The 23,418-nt window shown below is 39.3% G+C and overlaps 1 protein-coding gene across 1 annotated transcript in view; it reads left to right on the top strand.

Annotated features, from left to right (window-relative positions):
* The window catches only part of LOC126259167 (MMS19 nucleotide excision repair protein homolog), a 269,613-nt gene that overhangs the window by 76,119 nt on the left and 170,076 nt on the right, over positions 1-23,418 (top strand). Inside the window, exon 5 of the mRNA XM_049955735.1 lies at positions 6,347-6,508. Coding sequence (XP_049811692.1) covers positions 6,347-6,508 — 162 coding nt within the window. The remainder of the gene's footprint in view (positions 1-6,346; positions 6,509-23,418) is intronic.

Raw genomic sequence — 23,418 nt, 5'->3', positions numbered from 1 at the left:
AGAATGCCAGTTTTCTTTCTCCTGATAACGACGTCCTCTTGAGTAGTCCCCACCCGGAGATCCGAATGGGGGACTATTTTACCTCCGGAATATTTTACCCAAGAGGACGCCATCATCATTTAATCATACAGTAAAGCTGCATGCCCTCGGGAAAAATTACGGCTGTAGTTTCCCCTTGCTTTCAGCCGTTCGCAGTACCAGCACAGCAAGGCCGTTTTGGTTATTGTTACAAGGCCAGATCAGTCAATCATCCAGACTGTTGCCCTTGCAACTACTGAAAAGGCTGCTGCCCCTCTTCAGGAACCACACGTTTGTCTGGACTCTCAACAGATACCCCTCCGTTGTGGTTGTACCTACGGTACGGCTATCTGTATCGCTGAGGCACACAAGCCTCCCCACCAACGGCAAGGTCCATGCTTTAATAAATGGCCATAAATTTGAAGTGTAACGTATGTTTTGATTTGCCCTCTTAATTATAAATTTGGTGCACTTCCACAAACCTCCTTCTACAGTAACAGTATCCTGCATCAACAGATGGCAGCACTATATAGCTTTAGAAAAGGCCAACCCTGATGTACATATAAAAAAGCATTTTGTGACTGAACTCATTGCTGCAGAAGGTGAAATATCCAGTTGTATTCACAAAAGGCCAAAGAAGGTATGAGTAGATACTGCAGTGTATTTCTGCACCGTTAGACAATGAGTTTGTGGCTGTAGAGAAGCTGAAGGGCAAACGCAGTTGGCCAATGCAACACAGAACTGCTGACCAGCATATCAGCCAAGTTTGACAGCCATGTAGCAATTGACGAAGTATATCACTAGTTATCCATTAGTAAAGCCAATGTGACGGCTATTGTTGAAAAACTAGCTTACTTCAAAATTCGTGCTTGCTGAGTACCAAAAGACAGGGGAAGTCTTGCCCCATCCATCATGCTGAGCTGACCTTGTACCATCAGACTTCCATCTGTTTGGCTTTCTCTAAGTAATCAAAATATCCACGGGTGTGCTGCCGGTCTATAGTGTCCAACAAGCCTTGGACACTATAGACCGGCAGCACACCCGTGGATATTTTGATTATCAAATACGCCGGGAGAAACTCAAGAATTTCTCTAAGTAGTTCAGTGAGGGCAAAGAAGTTGAGACCTTGAAAATTGTGTGCACCAGTGACGGGAAACAAGGCCATGGTTTTTACAAGTAGCGGAACACCCATAACAATGTAAACAGAAACCATATAAACAGCCTTGACGTACATTGAAAATGTAGTCGAAGTAACAGGCAAAAAAATAGTTTTAAGTAGTTTCTCACTGTACTTCTTAAAAATTTACAGACCACCAAATGGGTGCATAGAAACATTCACTGAAAACCTAGGAGAGCTCTTACATATCATCCTAAGCAAGAACTGTGCACTTGTACTACTAGGTGACCTAAACATAAACACATTGCAAGACACCTGTGACAGTAGGGAGCTCCTAAACACAATGAAAACATATGGCTTATAAAATGCAATAGCTACTCCAACAGGTGTAACTGCAAACTTCTTTACTCAAATAGGGCACATCTTCACAAATTTAAGGGACTTTCAGTACAAAAGTGTAGTTATAGAAACGATCCTATCAGACCATGATGCAGTAAAAATATGTCTAAATCATATCACCACAAATGAAAAGAAACAAAAGATATGGGAAAAAAGAAACTTAAATGAACAAAACTTAACAGCCCTTAGGATAAAACTTGAAAAAGAAAGATGGGAAAACTGGAAACATACTCTCCATCAGTGGATCATAAAGTGACTCGTTTTATTGACACACTTTCCTATCATCTCAATAATGCTCAGTAATAAAAACTAAAGCCAAAACCACAAATAAAAACAAAAATGGATAACAAAAGGCATTTTGGTCTCTAGGAACAAGATAAAATGATGCACCGAATATATAAAACTAGCATTGATGAAAACTTTAAAGAGTACTACAGAAAATATAAAAGAATGTATGCTAAAGTACTGCAAGCAGCCAAACGACTAGAAGCAAAAATGTACATAAATAGTGCTGATAATAAAAGCAAGGCTTGTTGGTCTATTATAAATACAAATCGCAAACCCTCCAACTCATAGGAAAACAGCAAAATACAGTTCATGATCAGCAAAAAAACTATAACTGAACACAATAAAATCATAAATCTCTTCAATGACTATTTTGCCACAACAGGCCAAAAACTGAAAGAAAAAAACAAATAATAAAAAACACAATAACACCTGGAAAACACTTAGTAATACCCAGGGATAAACAATAGCATTTTTGGCAGTGACAGAAGAAGTAACACTAGAGATAATAAAAAAAAACCTGAAACAAACAAAGTCATGTGGAATTGATGGAATATCAAGTATAGAAATTAAACACCGTATGCAGGAACTCAAGAAACCTCTTACACAACTAATCAATTCATTATTCCTGGAAGGAACTTTTCCAAAGTGCTTAAAGACAGCACTGATAAAACCAATGCATAAAAAGGGGAATGAATACAATACAGAAAATTAGAGGCCTATAGCTCTTTTACCAGTCATATCGAAAATATTTGAATGACCTTATGCACAAAGACTTGTTGCTTTTTTGATGAAACATGAAATAATCAATAAGAATCAGTTTGGCTTCCAGAAAGATAAATGCACCATAGATGCAGTAATAGATCTCATCGAAAATGTCATAACAAACCTGGACTCTAAAAATAAATGTGTAGGAGTATTTATGGATCTAATAAAGGCATTCGACTCTCTAGACCACAAAACATATTAGGAGTATAGGGCATAAGAGGAAATGCAGGAGACCGACAAACAGGAGCCAATATACTGAAATTACAAAAACTACTGGTGAAAAAATAAGATCTAAAGCAAGAATTTTACATTTCTCTGTGCCACAAGGCTCCATTCTTGGCCCAATGCTTTTCATTCTATGCACAAATCACATCCCATATATGATTATGTATGGTAGTATAGTTACCTATGCAGATGACACAACTCTTTTGTTCATGGGTAAAGACACAGAAAAGCTAGAAATAAAAACCAATGTAGAAGTAAATAATGCCATCCAAAGATTTACGGAATTAAACCTGCACAACAATATTACTGAAACCCTTTTTGTAAACTTAAGACTTCGAAACTTTCACAGTGAAGATATCAGTGTATGCATAGATGAGTCATAGCAGAGAACACCAAATATCCAACATACCTTGGGATAATTATTGATGAAAATTTACACTGGGATAAGCATGTAGAATATATAAGGGGGAAACTCAGCACAAGCCTATATGTGCTGCACTAACTCAGCTACTTAAAAGATGTAGGCATTATGAAAACAATATACTGTGCATTAATTCATATGACATTAAGTTACGGCATAATTTTGTGGGGAGGTACCTCGAAAACAAACATTAATAAAGTATTTAAACTACAAAAAAGAGCCATACGAATGATAGCCAGCCTTAAATGTAAAGATTCATGTAAACCAGCATTTAAAGCGCGCAAAATACTAACATTACCCAGTATATACTTATACGAACTCCTCTGTTGGACAAAATTCAAATATTCTGCCGACACTAGAGATAACAACACACAACACAACCATGACACAAGAAAACAGAACCTCTTCCATGAGCCTACACACAAAAAAAAAAAAAATCGTACGCTGGACTAGAAGCCCTTGAAAAACTCCCTACATTATTGAGAGAAATAAACAATAAAAATATTTTCAAAAAAAAGTCTCAAAAATTTTCTAATAGAAAACTGTTATTACAGTGTTAATGAATTTATGTGCACTGCAATTCAAAACAATTGCAATACCATTATTGTCTCAAAAGAAAAATTGTACAAAATCTAATTTAATATGAAATAGCCCTATAATAAATTTGCAATAAATTATATTTTTGTTAAACAGTAGACAGTAAAAACTATGTATCTGTCAGTGCATGAAATGAAAATATATCTTGATCCATACAATGTACTTTGTCAAAGGATAAATAAATAAATAAAACAGTGATTTTTACTACACTGGTATACCGTATTTACTTGAATCCAAGCCGCACTTTTTTTCCGCTTTTTGTACTCCAAAAAACCGCCAGCGGCTTAGAATCGAGTGCAGAGTAAACAGAAGTTCTGAAAAATGTTGGTAGGTGCCGCCACAACTAACTTCTGCCATCGAATATATGTAGCGCTACACAGGCATGCTTGTGCAGACTCAAAGATAAATACTGGCGCCAAAACCTCTGCGCCAGTACGAGCGGTTCTAGGCACTACAGTCTGGAGCCGCGTTCGGGCTACGGACGCAGGTTCGAATCCTGCCTCGGGCATGCATGTGTGTAATGTCCTTGGGTTAGTTGGGTTTAAGTAGTTCTAAGTTCTAGGGGACTGATGACCTTAGAAGTTAAGTCCCATAGTGCTCAGAGCCATTTGAACCATCTCTGCGCCAGTAAATAAATTAAAAGAAAAGGTAGAAGAATGTAAACATTATGCCATGTATTCTTTCGTGTTTGCTGCTGTCTCATTTAAATCCTGTCTGCCTAATAAACTACGAAACTAGAGTGAGACAACAGCAAGTGCGGAAGAATAGACGTATCATGCCATGTTTATATTCGTATTATTCTTATGCTGAATAGTGATACAGTCAGAAATGAAGCATGGCAACTGAGTAGATTTTAAAATCTAAAATGACTCTAATTTCTGTGCAGAATGTTATGTACTATAGAGGCGTCTGCAAGGATTTTCAAACGGAGAAAAATTTTCGCTAAACTCTTGTTCAGAACATCTGTCATATGCAGTCTATTATTTGGTTCTTGTTGACCATTATCAAAGAAAGCAGCAGTGTAAGTAACAACAAATAACAGTATCTTGCCACTGTTTCGCTTATGAGATAAATCCTCTCTTCTTTTTGTTGTAAGTGGCGGTAGCGGGCGCAAAAGCAAGCCATGCCTCGAGCGGCGACAGGTCGTAATCACTCATTATCAGAATGCGACAAACAGTGCATGACACAGTACAATAATGCATTTTCAGCTTAGAGTGACGTAAACACCTATAACAAAGAGAACGTCACTGATCAGATTAAAGTAAAATAAGCAATCGATTCAAACCAGAAAAAAAATGAGAAAAAGGAAGGGTACCCGTATAAATATGGACTGAGCGCCTGACACATAGCAATGGCTACTTGGTAAAGCTTAAATGTTAACTTACGACTCGAACGAAACTACTGTAGCTGTATCTTCATCCATTCTACCTAAATTGTGTCTCATGTTACAATGGACCAACTGTGTGTCGATTTGGAGGTGCAGTCTAAAACTTTTCTCTCCCCTTGAATTTCGAGTCTCAAATTTCGGGTGCGGCATAGATTCGAGAAGATTTTTTTTCCTTGCTTTCGAGTCTAATTTTTCAGGTGCAGCTTAAATTCGAGTGTGGCCTAGATTCGAGTAAATACGGTACATTCTCTCATTTCAAAGTGAAAAAAAAAATCAATGAACAAAAACGATTATGACATTGAAAAGACAAATTAATTGTGACTGTCATAGATATTATCCTGTATATGTGTATATGACCTTTACTTTTCCCTCTCCCCTCCCCATCTCCTCTCCCTCCCTCCTCTCCTTTTTCTGAACTGTTGTTTTAATAACTTGATCACATTATTTTATTAATGCCTCTCAATACATTGCCTTTCCTTCCTTTTTGTTTGTTCTTATATGTCCAGACACCGCACCTCCCCCCAAAAAGTTAAAATCATTTCTGTTGGCTTAGTTGTTATTGTTTGTACATATGATCAGCTTCCCCCAGCTTCTGTTTGTCTGCCATTATTGGTTGTTCTCCGGGAATACATGGGTAACTGAAGCTATAGGATTAGTATATATGCCAGCATAAGTGCTGTCTGCTTATTTGACCAATAAAATTGAGGTTTCCCTAAATTAATTTAGCAAACTGCCCCAATAGTTCCTTTGAACCAGCCATAGACAGATTCCTTCCTCCTCACTGTTGCCTGACATAGCTAATACTGTGTCTCTCAATGAATGCACAACTAAATATGTCCAACAGTTTTTTGTTTTTCATTGTAACTGAAATAATTCCAAATGTGATAGGCAACAAGTATGAAATCATTACAAAAATTTCATAGTGGAATTTATAGCGAACTATTATTACACACTAACTTCCTACTATTGTCAGACAGCAAACAAAAGTGTCTTCAGTACTGGCATTAATAACACATTTTCTAACAATAATAACCAAGTCCTTAGGAAATTAGTTTTAATGTGGCAGATGCCCATATACTTTGTCATATTTCTTAATATATTTACCAACCACAACATTTCTACTTTGCAGGCTACCAGCAGTCCTTCCTCAGTCACTCGTGAGCAGTTAGCTGTAGCACTTGCTTCTTGCTTGACTGCTGTACCGGATTTCTCAGAATTTTGTTTTCCTTTGATATTTGAGAAGTTGGAGTCTATTCGGAAAGAAGCAAAGCTGGATTGCTTCTATTTACTTGTAAGTTTAATAGAAGTATTAAACAGTAAATGATTTCTATGTTCTATTAACTGTGTAGTTAAATGCAGTTATTTAAAACGAAAACATTAATTACAGACCTATCAAAGAACACTTTTGTTTCATTAAACTCTATTCTAAAGTTGGTAGCTTTTAAAACTCAGACTCCTTTCCATATCATTAGTGACACGGAATAATAATTTAATTGCATGAGGAGCATGTAACACAGGTGTTTTTAACATACGTAATAAGTGAGTGTAAAAATTACAGATGACAACTGGGTCAATCCACATGAAGTGGTCCAGTAATGGTTGCTTGACCATTTTTAAATATTTTAATTTTTTTATATGTGTTTGCCCTATATTTGAGAAGTTCAAAACAGTTTTTTAAAATAATTTATCTTCCATCTTTACTGGATGGCGACCATTTTTATTTGTGGGTGTGCCAAATTTTTCAGTCAGGAGACATCAGTGAAAATTTGAATATCTCTGCACTGGGTTAAGTTACAACACTACAGTTGACATGATTGTTTTTAGAAAAGTGTCCTCTACAACATTGTCTATTACACAAAATACCCTAAGTTAAAAAATAACCAGTCAATATGGCCTCCAAATTTTGGTATCCAAATTTTCAAAAATCCACTTTTTAGGCCCAAAAATAACAAACAAGGAGTGATTTATGAGAGTCTATTTTTTTCCTATAGTTAGATATAAAATACTAGCCTCATATAAAGCAAGAACACTTACAAACATTTCCTTAATTTTTTATGAATTTTTGAAATTTGAAAATTTTCATTTTTTGTAAAGTTTGGGGTTAGTTATCTCAGGTGGGACTGAATATAAAAATATGACTTTTGTGCAGTTTGTACACCTGTATGATAGCAACGTACTATATTGATATCTGACTGTGAACAAAGATATAAATTTTTGAAAATGAGCAGATAATTAACATTACTCTATAACTGATATTATGGCTGTTGCCTATTTAAATGGTTTATTGTTTCATTGTAATAAAATTTAATTGTGACATATATTTAGTTAACAAAATCACCCAATAATCATTTAGTTTACTTATTTTTAATAATGCAATATTAAACAATAGGAGCTTTCACTTGTGTTCTATGGTAATAAAAATACCCGTGTACGTTTAGGTTTATCGTCAATAAAGAAGTACATTATTGCTGGGTGTGGCATTGTAGAAATAAGTTATTGCTGGGTGTGGCATTGTTGTAGTCAGCCTGTTCTGAAACCTCTGTTAGAGTGGATGTACATTCTTCATCGAGAGTGAATGTGTTGTGTGCTTTGTTCTGTGTGTAATTTGTAATTAATTTTGAGAGGTGAACTGCAACGCAATAACATGGATGAACAGTGCTCTGTTGGACAGGTAGCAAGTGAAGTGTGTCATAAAACAAGTTTCAAAAAACTTGAAAAATGTCAATAACTTTGAAGTTAAACAAACTTTGTTTAAATTTTGAGTAAGTTCTTCTGTAACATCAGTGTGTGAGTATCATGAGAGGAAATATATTCTGAAGTACAACCATATTTTTGGAAGAAAGTGCTGTGATCCACTTAAAGTTCATAAGAAGCCTATTACTAAAGATTTGAGGGAAATAAAACTTGAACATGTGTCCTTAGTATGTGAGAGTGAAACAGCTTCCCAAATGCCACATAATGTGATTCCTGGAAATTCCCTGTGCCCAAATTGTTACTCAAAAATATTTGTTGTGAATTTAGAACCAGAATCATGTAACCTTGTTAATAACATTTATATTCCTAATGAGGAAGCTGTTAGCATATTGGATTTTGCTTGTTCTAAGTTAGACGTATCTTCTGCTTCGAAAATAATAAAACTAAGTAGCAGAAAAAGATAAGCAGCTATTGAAAATAAGGTACAACAAATTTCAGGCAAAATTAGAAAAGACTTGGAATCATGCTTTAATAATACAGATACAAACATTATTTCTAAAGAAGAAGAAAACCTACCACCAGCATCATCTGACACTGAGTATTTGAGCTTAATAGAGAAATTAAAAATTAAATGTTCAGTGACATCTAAAGAGGAAAAAGTTAAAATTTTAAGTTGGCTCCCTGACTCATGGCCAAGTAGTTCATGAAATCAACGTTTCTCATCGTTTGGTTAAACTAACCCAAGAATTAGTGAAAGAGCAAGGCATTCTTCCATTTTTAGGAAAGAAGAAAGGAGTAGGCATAAGTGAAGAAACAATTAAAAAGATCCAGCAGTTTTTTGATGATGAAAACAGTAGAATGTGCCCAGGTTGCAAACATTGCAAAAGAGTTGTTATAAATGGAGTTAAAGTAACAAAGCAGAACCGACTAGTGCTGTCAAGTTTAAATGGATTTTATGTAGCTTTCAAAAATTCTTATCCTGAATGCGAAATTGGAAGGTCAAAATTTTGTGACCTCCATCCTAAGTGGTGTATTTTGGCTGGATCCTCAGGGACACACTCCATATGTGTTTGTCAAACTGATGATTGCGGGAGCAAAACTCAGTGATCTTAACTACAAAGAATTACTAGATTTAACACTAGATTTTAACACTAGATTTAACACTAACAGTTACAAGTGCATGATGAGTTTGTGTAATAAATGCCCTGGTAAGGAAACTATTATTGAATTGTTTCATGGATATGATGAGGAAATGCCAGACAGTATTACCTTCAAGCAGTGGGTCACAACTGACAGGACAGAAATGATAACAGTGGTTAAATCTCAGGAAGAGTACTTGGAATCTTTAATTGATAACTTACAAAAACTCAAAAGTCACCACTGTTTCTAAAATCCAAAGTAAGTTTTTGAAGGACAAAGAAGCACAACTTAATGAAACTGAATTCGTAGTGATAGCTGATTTTGCAGTAAATTTTACATTTGTGATTCAGGGTGCAATACAAGGGTACCACTGGGTCAATGACCAGGCAACAGTGTATCCATTTATTCTTTACTTTAAAAATGAGAAAGATGAAATTTGCAGTTCTCCAATTTGCACTCTAAGCGACTACTTGTAGCACAACACTTTGGATGTACATGTGTTTCAAAAGTATGTAATAAACACATAAAAGAAAATTTTACCAAGGTTGAGAAGCTGATATACCTTTCAGATGGAAGTGGTAGTCAGTATAAGAACAAAAAGAATTTTTCAAATTTGTGCAACCACAAAGTAGACTTTGGGTTGGAGGCTGAATGGCACTTTTTTTGCATCTTGCCATGGCAAAATTGTGTATGATGGAGTAGGCGGTATAACAAAACGTGAAGTAAGTAAAGCCAGCCTAAAAAAACCAACCACAGACCAAATTCTCACAGTACAGGACATGTATGTCTTTTGCAAGGATAACATTAAAGGCATTAACTATTTTCTGATCAAGAAAGAAGAAGTGGTTCTGCATATGAAAACAACACTTCAAACCAGATTTGAAAGCTGTATAGCAATAAAAGGAACAAGACATTTCCACAAACTCCTTGGCATTGCAAAAAACTTAGTTCAATGCTATGTAACATCAGAAACTGAAATTTGAGGATCATTGTGTCTGTAATATTACATCTCTGTCTTTCACACTGAATGACATAGTGGCATGTGTGTATGATGGACAGTGGTGGCTTGCAGATATTGAAAGAATGAGTTTGGAAAACAGTGATGCTTTTGTACAATTTTCCACCCTGCTGGCCCAAGAACATAAATCAAGAAATCTACTAGTGACAATGTTTGGATACCAATGAAAAATGTTTTAAGGAAATTTTCAGTGCTTGAACTTACCACAGCAACTGGGAGGTCTTATTCTATTTCACAGAAGCTGTCTGAAGAAATGTGTTCTTAACATTCACCACCAGGTTTAGGAACAGTCGCATCTCGAAGGATGTTATTGAAAATATTTATTTTAAGTATGTCATAATAATATAAATGTTAATTTCAGTGATGTTTCCACTTTTTGTATATAATTCAGTGCCTTACTTCAATATTAATTGATTATATCCCACCACTTCCTCCATGAACCATGGACCTTGCCGTTGGTGGGGAGGCTTGCGTGCCTCAGCGATACAGATGGCCGTACCGTAGGTGCAACCACAACGGAGGGGTATCTGTTGAGAGTCCAGACAAACATGTGGTTCCTGAAGAGGGGCAGCAGCCTTTTCAGTAGTTGCAGGGGCAACAGTCTGGATGATTGACTGATCTGGCCTTGTAACATTAACCAAAACGGCCTTGCTGTGCTGGTACTGCGAACGGCTGAAAGCAAGGGGAAACTACAGCCGTAATTTTTCCCGAGGGCATGCAGCTTTACTGTATGATTAAATGATGATGGCGTCCTCTTGGGTAAAATATTCCGGAGGTAAAATAGTCCCCCATTCGGATCTCCGGGTGGGGACTATTCAAGAGGACGTCGTTATCAGGAGAAAGAAAACTGGCATTCTACGGATCGGAGCGTGGAATGTCAGATCCCTTAATTGGGCAGGTAGGTTAGAAAATTTAAAAAGGGAAATGGATAGGTTAAAGTTAGATATAGTGGGAATTAGTGAAGTTCAGTGGCAGGAGGAACAAGACTTTTGGTCAGGTGATTACAGGGTTATAAATACAAAATCAAATAGGGGTAATGCAGGAGTAGGTTTAATAATGAATAAAAAAATAGGAGTGCGGGTTAGCTACTACAAACAGCATAGTGAACGCATTATTGTGGCCAAGATAGACACAAAGCCCATGCCTACTACAGTAGTACAAGTTTATATGCCAGCTAGCTCTGCAGATGATGAAGAAATTGATGAAATGTATGACGAGATAAAAGAAATTATTCAGGTAGTGAAGGGAGACGAAAATTTAATAGTCGTGGGTGACTGGAATTCGTCAGTAGGAAAAGGGAGAGAAGGAAACATAGTAGGTGAATATGGATTGGGGGGAAGAAATGAAAGAGGAAGCCGCCTTGTAGAATTTTGCACAGAGCATAACTTAATCATAGCTAACACTTGGTTCAAGAATCATAAAAGAAGGTTGTATACCTGGAAGAATCCTGGAGATACTAATAGGTATCAGATAGATTATATAATGGTAAGACAGAGATTTAGGAACTAGGTTTTAAATTGTAAGACATTTCCAGGGGCAGATGTGGATTCTGACCACAATCTATTGGTTATGAACTGCAGATTGAAACTGAAGAAACTGCAAAAAGGTGGGAATTTAAGGAGATGGGACCTGGATAAACTGAAAGAACCAGAGGTTGTACGGAGTTTCAGGGAGAGCATAAGGGAACAATTGACAAGAATGGGGGAAAGAAATACAGTAGAAGAAGAATGGGTAGCTCTGAGGGATGAAGTAGTGAAGGCAGCAGAGGATCAAGTAGGTAAAAAGACGAGGGCTAATAGAAATCCTTGGGTAACAGAAGAAATATTGAATGTAATTGATGAAAGGAGAAAATATAAAAATGCAGTAAATGAAGCAGGCAAAAGTGAATACAAACGTCTCAAAAATGAGATCGACAGGAAGTGCAAAATGGCTAAGCAGGGATGGCTAGAGGACAAATGTAAGGATGTAGAGGCTTGTCTCACTAGGGGTAAAATAGATACTGCCTACAGGAAAATTAAAGAGACCTTTGGAGAGAAGAGAACCACTTGTATGAATATCAAGAGCTCAGATGGCAACCCAGTTCTAAGCAAAGAAGGGAAGGCAGAAAGGTGGAAGGAGTATATAGAGGGTTTATACAAGGGCGATGTACTTGAGGACAGTATTATGGAAATGGAAGAGGATGTAGATGAAGATGAAATGGGAGATAAGATACTGTGTGAAGAGTTTGACAGAGCACTGAAAGACCTGAGTCGAAACAAGGCCCCGGGAGTAGACAACATTCCATTAGAACTACTGACGGCCTTGGGAGAGCCAGTCATGACAAAACTCTACCATCTGGTGAGCAAGATGTATGAGACAGGCGAAATACCCACAGACTTCAAGAAGAATATAATAATTCCAATACCAAAGAAAGCAGGTGTTGACAGATGTGAAAATTACCAAACTATCAGTTTAATAAGTCACAGCTGCAAAATACTAACGCGAATTCTTTACAGATGAATGGAAAAACTGGTAGAAGCGGACCTCGGGGAAGATCAGTTTGGATTCCGTAGAAATGTTGGAACACGTGAGGCAATACTAACCTTACGACTTATCTTAGAAGAAAGATTAAGAAAAGGCAAACCTACGTTTCTAGCATTTGTAGACTTAGAGAAAGCTTTTGACAACGTTAACTGGAATACTCTCTTTCAAATTCTGAAGGTGGCAGGGGTAAAATACAGGGAGCGAAAGGCTATTTACAATTTGTACAGAAACCAAATGGCAGTTATAAGAGTCGAGGGGCATGAAAGGGAAGCAGTGGTTGGGAAAGGAGTGAGACAGGGTTGTAGCCTCTCCCCGATGTTATTCAATCTGTATATTGAGCAAGCAGTACAGGAAACAAAAGAAAAATTTGGAGTAGGTATTAAAATCCATGGAGAAGAAATAAAAACTTTGAGGTTCGCCAATGACATTGTAATTCTGTCAGAGACAGCAAAGGACTTGGAAGAGCAGTTGAACGGAATGGACAGTGTCTTGAAAGGAGGATATAAGATGAACATCAACAAAAGCAAAACGAGGATAATGGAATGTATTCAAATTAAATCGGGTTATGCTGAGGGGATTAGATTAGGAAATGAGACACTTAAAGTAGTAAAGGAGTTTTGCTATTTAGGGAGTAAAATAACTGATGATGGTCGAAGTAGAGAGGATATAAAATGTAGACTGGCAATGGCAAGGAAATCGTTTCTGAAGAAGAGAAATTTGTTAACATCGAGTATAGTTTTAAGTGTCAGGAAGTCGTTTCTGAAAGTATTTGTATGGAGTGTAGCCATGTATGGAAGTGAAACATGGACGATAACCAGTTTGGACAAGAAGAGAATAGAAGCTTTCGAAATGTGGTGCTACAGAAGAATGCTGAAAATAAGGTGGGTAGATCACGTAACTAATGACGAGGTATTGAATAGGATTGGGGAGAAGAGAAGTTTGTGGCACAACTTGGCTAGAAGAATGGATCGGTTGGTAGGACATGTTCTGAGGCATCAAGGGATCACAAATTTAGTATTGGAGGGCAGCATGGAGGGTAAAAATCGTAGAGGGAGACCAAGAGATGAATACACTAAGCAGATTCAGAAGGATGTAGGTTGCAGTAGGTACTGGGAGATGAAGAAGCTTGCACAGGATAGAGTAGCATGGAGAGCTCCATCAAACCAGCCTCAGGACTGGACCACAACAACAACAACAACAACAACAACTTCCCACCAATACCACACATGAATAGGCAACAGCTATAAGATCAGTTGTAGAGTAATGCAAATTATCTCCTCATTTTCAGAAATTCATATCTTTGTTCACAGTCAGATATCAATGTTGAAATTTTTACAGTACATTGCTATCATATAGGTGTATAAACTGTGCAAAAATCATATTTTTATATTCAGTCCCACATGAGATAACTAACACCAAACTTTACAAAAAATGAAAATTTTCAAATTTCAGAAATTCATAAAAAATTGAGGAAACATTTGTAAGTGTTCTTGCTTTATATGAGGCTAGTATTTTATGATATCTAACTATAGGAAAAAAATAGACTCTCATAAATCACTCCTTGTTTATTATTTTTGGGCCTAAAAAGTGGATTTTTGAAAATTTGAATACCAAACTTTGGAGGTCATATTGCTGGTTATTTTTTAATTTTGGGTATTTTGTGTAATAGACAGTGTTGCAGAGGACACTTTTCTAAAACCAGTCATGTCAATTGCAATGTTGTCACTTAACCCAGTGCAGAGATATTCAAATTTTCGCTGATGTCTCCAGGCTGAAAAATTTCGCGCACCCACAAATAAAAATGGCCGCCATTCAGTAAAGGTGATATGTAAAATTTTTTTAAAAACTGTTTTGAACTTCTCATTTATAGGGTAATCACACATAAAAAAATTAAAATATTTAAAAATGGTCAAGCAACCAACTTAATTTTTATTGGACCACTTCATTTGGATTGACCCAACTGAAGAATGACAAGTAAAGTTCTTATCAGTATAATATTTTATCGAGGAAAGAATACAGATAGTTCCCTTACTGAAACTGGTAAGTGTATTTCCTAGACAAAGTGACAGGGGCCCTCCAGCAGGCTCGCCACTCGTTGGCGGGTTCGTGCCCTGCTACTGTGGAGCCCCAGCCCTTTGCAGCATTTTTACCCTTCTGTGCTGCATGTCTATCCTCTTGCTATTCTTTTTCCCTTCCCTTGAGGAACATGTCTGGAGTATTATTGGGAATATTCAGTATTGTCTGTTGCTGATGTAAGAACAGTCTCACCATTGTTTATCACTCCCTTTTCGTTTCTTTGTTTCCCTTCTCCTCTCGTTCCTCCACTTCAGTATTTGAGGTTCTCTTTTCCATATTCCTCTCTGTGTGTTCCTGAAGGACGGCCCAAGTGTCTGACGCATAACAGGTGACTGGATAATGGGTAATTCCCAGTCCAGGGTCGACAAGTAGGGTTTCACATGTATCCCCTGGTACAGGCCAGGCCCAGGGAGGGGTGACTGCCTTAACTGCAAACTTACCATATTGCTGATTGGTCCCTCTGTCAGGTGTTCAGGAAGTGTGACCTGAGGTGTGAACCATCACCTAAGGTGTGCGCCCCCATGTGAAGGGTGCTCCCAATTGGAAGGAGCGTGCCATTGGAGACACTGGTAATCGTGGGGGATATTCTCGCAAAGAGTCAATCATCTTCACACTCAACATCTACAGAACGTAAACCTAATAAGGCTAATGATTCAAAGGCTCTTCTCTCTGCACCACAGTTCCTCTTGGTCTCACGTACTGAAGACGATCAGTCCTTCGCCACTGTAAACCCATTTATTATTCAGAAAGGTGTTGATGCAGTTGCCAGCCCTGTGAAATCCTGCTTTCGTTTACGGAATGGCACTTTGCTTTTGGAGACTACATCTGATTCTCAATGAGAACAAGTGCATGCTGCCTCGCTTCACCACGGCTGCCCTGTTCGTGTCGAGACCATTGAACTTTTAATTCTTCCCATGGTGTTATTTACACTAGGCTGCTCAACAGTCTAACCGAGGCCGAAATCCAATCTTACCTCTCTGATCAGAGTGTCATTGCTGTCCATCATGTCATGAAAAAGGTAGATTCCTCCTTAGTGCCCACCTGTACTCTTTTTCTCACCTTTGATAGAGTGGTGCTTCCGTCAAAGATCAAAGCAGGCTATGAAATTATCCCAGTCCAGCTGTACATTCTGAACTCTATTGTTGACACCCAGCGAAATGTGTAACCTGCGGTAAGGGTGCGCACCTGAGCGATTGTCCGCCTCCTTCTCCCCACTGTATGAACTGCAATGGTGGCCATGCCGCCTCCTCTCGGGATTGTTGTGTGTATCTTGATGAGTGGGCTGTCCAAGAGATCTGGATAAAGGAAAATGTGCCTTACCCATTTGCTCACAAGTTATTGGCTAGTTGCAAACCATGTATCCTCCTGTCTGGCACCTATAGTTCTGTACTTGTTACCCCTCACCCCATGAAGGACTTGGCCACGCAGACGTACAACCTCCAGTTCAGCCCTTGATGTTGTGAAATTACCCAGTGTCAAGGCAACATTGCCATCCCCCTGTCCTGCTATGCAACAAGCCATCAAACTCTTGCCTCAAGGGATGACGCCACCAGCTACACAACTGGTAGGTCGTAAAGGACAAAAGGAGTACTTCCGTGAAGACTTCCTATGTCCCTCCATCCGAACAACACCCGTGTCTTCCTCTAACTGGAAAGGCTCAAAGAAGTCCACCAAAGGCAAACTGTCTTCTCTGTCATTGACTGGAAGATCCTCTTCCATGGTGTCGCCACGTGGTACTTTAGCCCGGCCGGCCTCCGTGTCGCCAGTGCGCTCCACCAACTGTTTTTCAGCATTGGACTCCACAGTCTGACTGCACAAGAAAGCAGACTCTTCTGCAGACTCCATGGATCTGTGCCCTGTAGTAGTGACTCTTCACAGGCTGTCGCTCGACAGCTGCTAAGTCGACACCCTTACATCTCTTCCTCATCATGACTCTCCTCCAATGGAACGTTCGCAGACTTTGGTCCCACAAAGAGGATTTACGGCTGCTTTTAGCATTGCAGTGTCCCCCTGTACTCTGCTTTCAGGAAACAAAATTGTGCTCTCCTGATTGCTTTGAGCTTTCACGTTCCTTACCTGTTCGTTTTGACCTTGCCCGTGAGGTCAGCATTCCATCCTATGGGGGCGTCATGCTGTTCATACGGGATGACATTCATAATCAACTCATCTCTCTGACTACCCATCTTCAAGCTGTTGCAGTTTGCCTTTTCCGTCCCCAACTGACGTTTTCCCTCTACCATTTATGTCCCTCTGTCGTTCGATGTCACCAGAACAGACTCCCTTCAGCTTATTGGGCAGCTATCTCCTCCATATTTGATACTCGGTGACCTTAATATGCATCATCGCATTTGGGGTTCTCCCAGGACCTGTCAGAGAGGTGCCCTCTTAGCTGACCTAACTCTTCTGCCTTAACACTGGAACACCTACTTGCCTTTCCAACTCCTGGTACACCTATTCCCATTTGGACCAATCCTTCTGCATTGCCCAGCATGCCCATTGTCTTAAGTGGTCCATTCTTTCTGACATCTACTCCAGCAACCATTTCTCGTGTGCTATCCGTTTGCTGACTCCTACCCCATCTGTGTGCACACCCAAATGGCAGCTTACTAAGGCTGACTGGCAGCTTTACTCCTCCCTGGCGACCAACGAAGAACAAGAGTTACCCAGTTGTGATGACCGGGTGGAATATCTCACAAACGTTATCCTTACCGCTGTAGAATGTTTCATTCCTCGCACTTCCTCTTTACCACGTCATGTCCCAGTCCCTTGATGGATTGAGGCATACCGTGACGCAATTTGGGCACGGAGACATGCTCTCTGCAATTTTTAACTGTCATCCTACAATGGCAAACTGCATTCATTACTGCAGTGTTGTTGGGTTCTTTGGGATAGCAAAAGAGGTAACTGGATTTCATTCACTAGTTCTTTTAACAATTGCAACCCTTCCTCCGTCATGTGGGCCAACCTCCGACAGCTCTCTGGGACCAAGATCCATTCCCCAATTTCCGGCCCGACAGTAGCAGACGATGCTATCTCTAACACCTTGGGTCACCATTTTGCAGACATTTCAAGCTCTTCCCATATCACCCTGCCTTCCTCCATCGGAAACGAGCAGAGGAGGCTTGGGCGATAACCTTCTCTTCTCCAAATCGTGAGTGCTGTAATGCCTTGTTTACTATTAGGGAGCTTGATTGTGCTCTCAGTTCATCCCGATCCTCTGCCCCAGGGCCAGATGATGTCCACATTCAGATGTTGAAGCACCTTTCTCTTTCAGGCAAGCACTTTCTGCTTAACATGTACAACCACATCTGGGCAGACCACACATTTCCCAGACTTTGGCGTGAAGCCACCATCATACCCATACCTAAGCCTGGTAAGGACCGAAACCTTCCTTCTAGCTCCCACCCCATCTCTCTCACCAGCTGTATTTGCAAGGCGATGAAACATATGATTCATGCCCAGCTGGTATGGTGGCTCGAGTCTCACAATTTACTGACGAATGCACAGTGCAGATTTAAAGCGCAGCATTCTGCAGTTGACCATCTCATTACTTTGTCCACCCATTTCATGAATGGTGTTTTGCGGAAATCCCAGATTGTGGCCATGTTTTTCAATTTGGAGAAGGCCTATGACAACTGCTGGATAACTGGTATTCTCCATACTCTACACGTGGGGCTTGTATGGCCGCCTGCTCTGTTTCCTTCAGGAATTTTCAAAAGACCAAGTTTTCAAGGTGTGTGTGGATTCTGCCTTCTCGGACACCTTTATCAAGGAAAACAGTGTGCCTCAGGGTTCCATCCTGATCGTTGTCCTCTTTGCTATCGCCATTAGCCCTATAATGGCCTGTCTCCCACTGGACATCTCCTGCTACCTTTTTGTTGACAATTTTGCCATCTATTGCAGTTCTCCATGGACCTGTCTCACTGAACGGCATCATCAGAGATGTCTTGATCATCTTTACTCCTGGAGCATCGACAATGGCTTTCGCATTTCCACTGACAAAACCGTCTGTATGAATTTCTGGCAATGCAATTGGTTGCTCCCACCATCTTTACGTCTTGGGCCTGTTGCACTTCCATTCATTGAAACTACAAAATACTTGGGGCTCATGCTCCATAGGAAACACTCTTGGTCCTCCCATGTGTCTTACCTGACAGCCCGCTGTATGTGGTTCCTCAGTGTCCTACATGTCCTCAGTGATACTTCCTGGGATGCTGATCAAACCACCTCCTCCATTTCTACCGGTCCCTTTTTCGTTTGAAACTCAACTATGGGTGCTTTGTTTATGCATGTGCGCGTCCATCCCTCTTCCACCTTCTCAACATTATCCACCATGGTGGCATCCGTTTGGCCACTGGCGTCTTTTACACTAGCCCGGTTGAGAGTCTGTATGCTGAAGCTGCTGAACTACCACTGCCCTACCGCCGTGACTTTCTCCTCGGCAGGTATGGATTCTCTCTCTCTGCCATGAGTGGCCACCGATCCTGTGGCTCCTTCTTTGATGATTCCTTTGATCGCTAGTATGGGGCACCTCCCTCTTCTCTGTTACCTCCTGGAGTCCGCTTTCAGCACTTGCTACGGTGGCTTAACTTCATACTACCTGCAACTTTCTTGGTGGATGTGACCCTTCACCACCTCGGCTTCGTGAAGCGGCCCATGTTAACCTTGGCCTTCTTTCACTTTCTAAGGACACTACTTCAGTCTCGTTCTATCGCCTTCAGTTTCATGACCTTCACATGGAACTTCGCAATAATACCTTTGTATACACTGATGGCTCTCAGGCTGACCTTGGGGTTGGGTGTGCCTTCGTCACTGGCACCCGTGTCTTTTGATATCGGCTTCTGGCTCACTGCTCAGTATTTACAGCCGAGCTCTTTGCCCTGTATCAGGCCATGGAGTACATCTGGTGACACAGACTTTACAATTGTGTCCTCTGTTCAGACTCGCTCAGCGCCCTTCAAAGTCTACGTGCGCTGTACACTGCCCATCCCTTAGTGCAGCAGGTTCAGAAAAACTATCGATTGCTCTCTCTTGGTAGAGCCAGTGTGATGTTTCTGTGGGTTCCTAGTCATGTTGGTCTGTAAGGAAAGAGGCTGCTGACACTGCTGCCAAGGCTGCAGTCCTTGTACCTCAGCCTGCTAGTTCCTATATTCCTTCCAATGATCTCTGTGTTGCCGTCTGTCAGGAAGTGGTGTCTCAAAGGTCCTCTCTTCACTTGAATAAGCTCTGGCTTATTAAGCCCCTTCCAGTGGCTTGGCTGACCTCCTCTTGGCCCTCCCACCACAGGGAGGTCATTTCAACTAGGCTGCATATTGGGCACTGCCTTTTTAGCCATCATCAGTTGCTAAGTGGTGCTACCCCACCACTTTATACACATTGCACCCAAGTTTTAACTGTATGCCACTTCCTGATGGAATGCCCATTTTTTAACCGTTTATGTTCCCGTTTGGGTTTGCCATCTGAGTTGTCAGCCATTTAAGCAAATGCGGGCTGTCGACCGCATTTTACTTTTAATCCGCCAAAGCAATATGGCAAAGATCATTTAATTTTTAGTTTTGGACCTCTGTTTCTGTATGGTGTCTTTTTTAGCCCTTTCTTCAAGTGCTTCTTTCAGCTGTCTTCTCTTATGTCAACTGAGACTGACACACAGTCATTTTTTAAATTCCTCTCTATCTTCATGTTCTATAGTTTTGACTTGGGCGCATATGACCCCATTTGAGTTTTGCGCCCTAGAGCAAAACAAAACCAAACCAAAGTGACAGGGTAGTTAAACTGAAGATCATATTAATGCTGCTAAGAAATTAATAATCAAGGATAGTGTCAGTTCACCTGAAATGAATGTATTATGTAATTGTTCAGTGTAAGCAAGAACCATGCACAGTAGGAGAAAAGAAAGCTACTCACTTGCAGTCGTGTTACTTATATAGGCCACAAATATTTTACATGCTCAGATGCAAGTTATGTGTCAGTATACCTTCCAAACATTATGGTCTGTTTGTGTGATTATTATTTAAATTCACAAATGTAAATGTCATTTGGATATCGAATAGACTAGAAGTACAGTGGAAACCTTTTATCGGTGTCTGAGAGATAGAAGAATGGTAAAAGTTAACAGGTTTTGGAAAATGAGGGACATAGTGAACTTCAGTATGCAAAATGAGAGAGGCTCCACCGATCCATAAAACTAAATTTAACAATGGAATAGCATAAAAGCTACACAGATCATTACAAAGACTGTTTAAGACCAAGAGATATAAAGAGGTAGAATAAAAGCAAAGAAGTAGATAGTAAAATTATGTATGAAGAAACTGTACGTTCTAAGTCTGAAGAGAAAGGGGCAAGTTGTCTCTTGACATGGAGTCCAATATAGTTGTTGACTGCTGACATCTATCAGTATTATTAATAACATAGAACCAAAAACCAATTTTGTTGAGCCTAGGATCATACTTTGTGAGGTACGGAGAATGTGACCTTAAGGTGGTTCCTCCATGTGTTATTTTTAGGGTAGGAAATTTCCCATAAATGATAAAATAAAACTAATGTGAAATTTGCGATCTTTCATGACATAACACAAAATTTGTGCTTTTTACAAAATTTCGTCAAATTCGGGATCTTCTTGTTCCTGTCTACGAATGTTGTAAATCAGAGGCAACCATTTACTAATCCAGGTTCCTGATGGTTATTGGATGCTGAAATTGGATTTAAAATTCTGTCCGAGCTCTGAGAATTATGTATGATCTTAAGATAACAGCTGATTCCCATGAAGAGAACTATGGCTTTAGATGTGACATCAAATGAAATACATTTCATTAACAGTTTTAGTCTCTGACGTGACATTTCCCAGCACTTTTACACACCTGTTGTAGAAAAAATTGTGCATTTATGAGAGCTCTTTAATGCGGTATGTCGGTTAAACTAGCTATTTTATAGCACACAAGTATGAATATGAAAAACCTCAACTATGGTAATTTGCTTTTGCAAATATGTAAAGCAAATGATGCACCTTTCAACACAGTCTAGGCCCTGACCAACAGATTAAGGCTGTCACTAGACCATAGATGATGCAGACCATGCACATTATTTTATTGAAACTAACATCTCAATCAACTGACTATTGGCAGCATCTATTTGCAAACAATGTATGGAGTACTGTTCCAGTTGCGTTAATCTTAATTTTAGTATTTTCAATAATTTTTCTTTATTACAGTTGTGAAATCTTGTGCATTATTTGGTTTCAGCCAGGTATACATGAAAGCAATATTTAGTTTCATACATCAAGTTCTTTTAAGAATACAACAAAAATCTGTGAACACATTTACTCTAAGTTAGGCTGTATGTTGGTCTTCAGATCTAAAACTTGATGAATGATGAAGATTTTGAGACAGCGGTTTGTTAATATCTAATTCACTACAAAATATTCCACTTAATCAGTATTCCCTAATATATTGTGCCTCTTATGTTGACGTAAGTAAGCAGGCAAATGTCATAAAACATAAATACTTATTTTGTGTAAAAAACAGACATTATGGATAGAAGTGGATGCCATTTCTTATAAAATCATGAAAATGTCACATGAATTTTTGAGAAATTGTCATAAAACTACAGTCTGATTAAAATTCATTGATGGTTGACATCTGTCATTTGCCACTATAGTGTTGCCACATCTCCTGCAAGTTACCACTCATTTATAAGTGACACAGAAACACAGTGGGTCACTTCGCAAATGCTGTTAAATGTGTAATGTGGAGCAGTGTTGGAAAAGGCCACCATGAGGTATGACGGAAATGAGAGATCCTCTATCGACAGCTGATTTTAAGTCCGAACTGTGCCAGATGACATATATTGTAGCCCTTCCTAGTGTAACAACAAGCTTGTGATGTGCAATGTATCCTAGAAAACAGCAGTCAACAATCTGCGGAAGAACTAAACTTACGATCGTTTTGTTCACAGTGATTAAAGCTAATCTCTATGAGAAATGTCAGCACAGAAAAATTTCAGTTTCAGCCCTAAAAAATAGACTTTAATTTCTCTCTATCATTTGTTGGCTACCTAAAACTATCCTTACGGCTACATGAACTGCCACTGCTGATGAGCACTCCTGTTTCTCATTTGGTTTTAGATTATAGGTTCCAAATGAAAAAAGGAATGATAGGAAGAGAAAAAAAAAGGGCAGATAAAGACGTCAATACGATAAGGAAAATGATGTGGTGAAGTATTAGAAATTAAAAAGAAATTACATTTAAATCAATCAATTGTATAAAAATAATAATGAAAGTTTTTGATAGGTTTAGCAGTTAAAAAAAATTCACTGACCTTAACAGGTTTCAAGTCAGTGACCACCTACAGGAGGGACCGATGACTGTAGCAGTCTGGTCCCTTTGATCCCCCAAACCAACCAACCAACCACCTACAGGACAATCTATTGCGCTAACCTCTACACTACGCCATGACCCTGCTTCAGGTTGTTACATATAAGGCTTATATTCCAGTAGCAGTAATGATTTGCAGTCTTCAAAAATTTGACTACACATAATGTCATGCAAAAATTTTGTAATGTAAGTTGATCTGTGTGATTATAACAACTGTATATGTGATGCAGGATTGCGTCTTGTGCAGAAGGATCTATCACAGCTTGTGCTGTGTGATGAAACACACATACATTGTTACCATTGTTGTGCATTTGTGTTTCGTTTTATGGCTATTGTTTGTGATGAAATACGAAATTAAGGGACTATATCCAGGATTCGGGG

Source organism: Schistocerca nitens, chromosome 1 (genome assembly GCF_023898315.1).
Source record: "Schistocerca nitens isolate TAMUIC-IGC-003100 chromosome 1, iqSchNite1.1, whole genome shotgun sequence".
Classification (NCBI taxonomy): domain Eukaryota; kingdom Metazoa; phylum Arthropoda; class Insecta; order Orthoptera; family Acrididae; genus Schistocerca; species Schistocerca nitens.
This window is presented reverse-complemented; position numbering and strand designations above follow the sequence as displayed.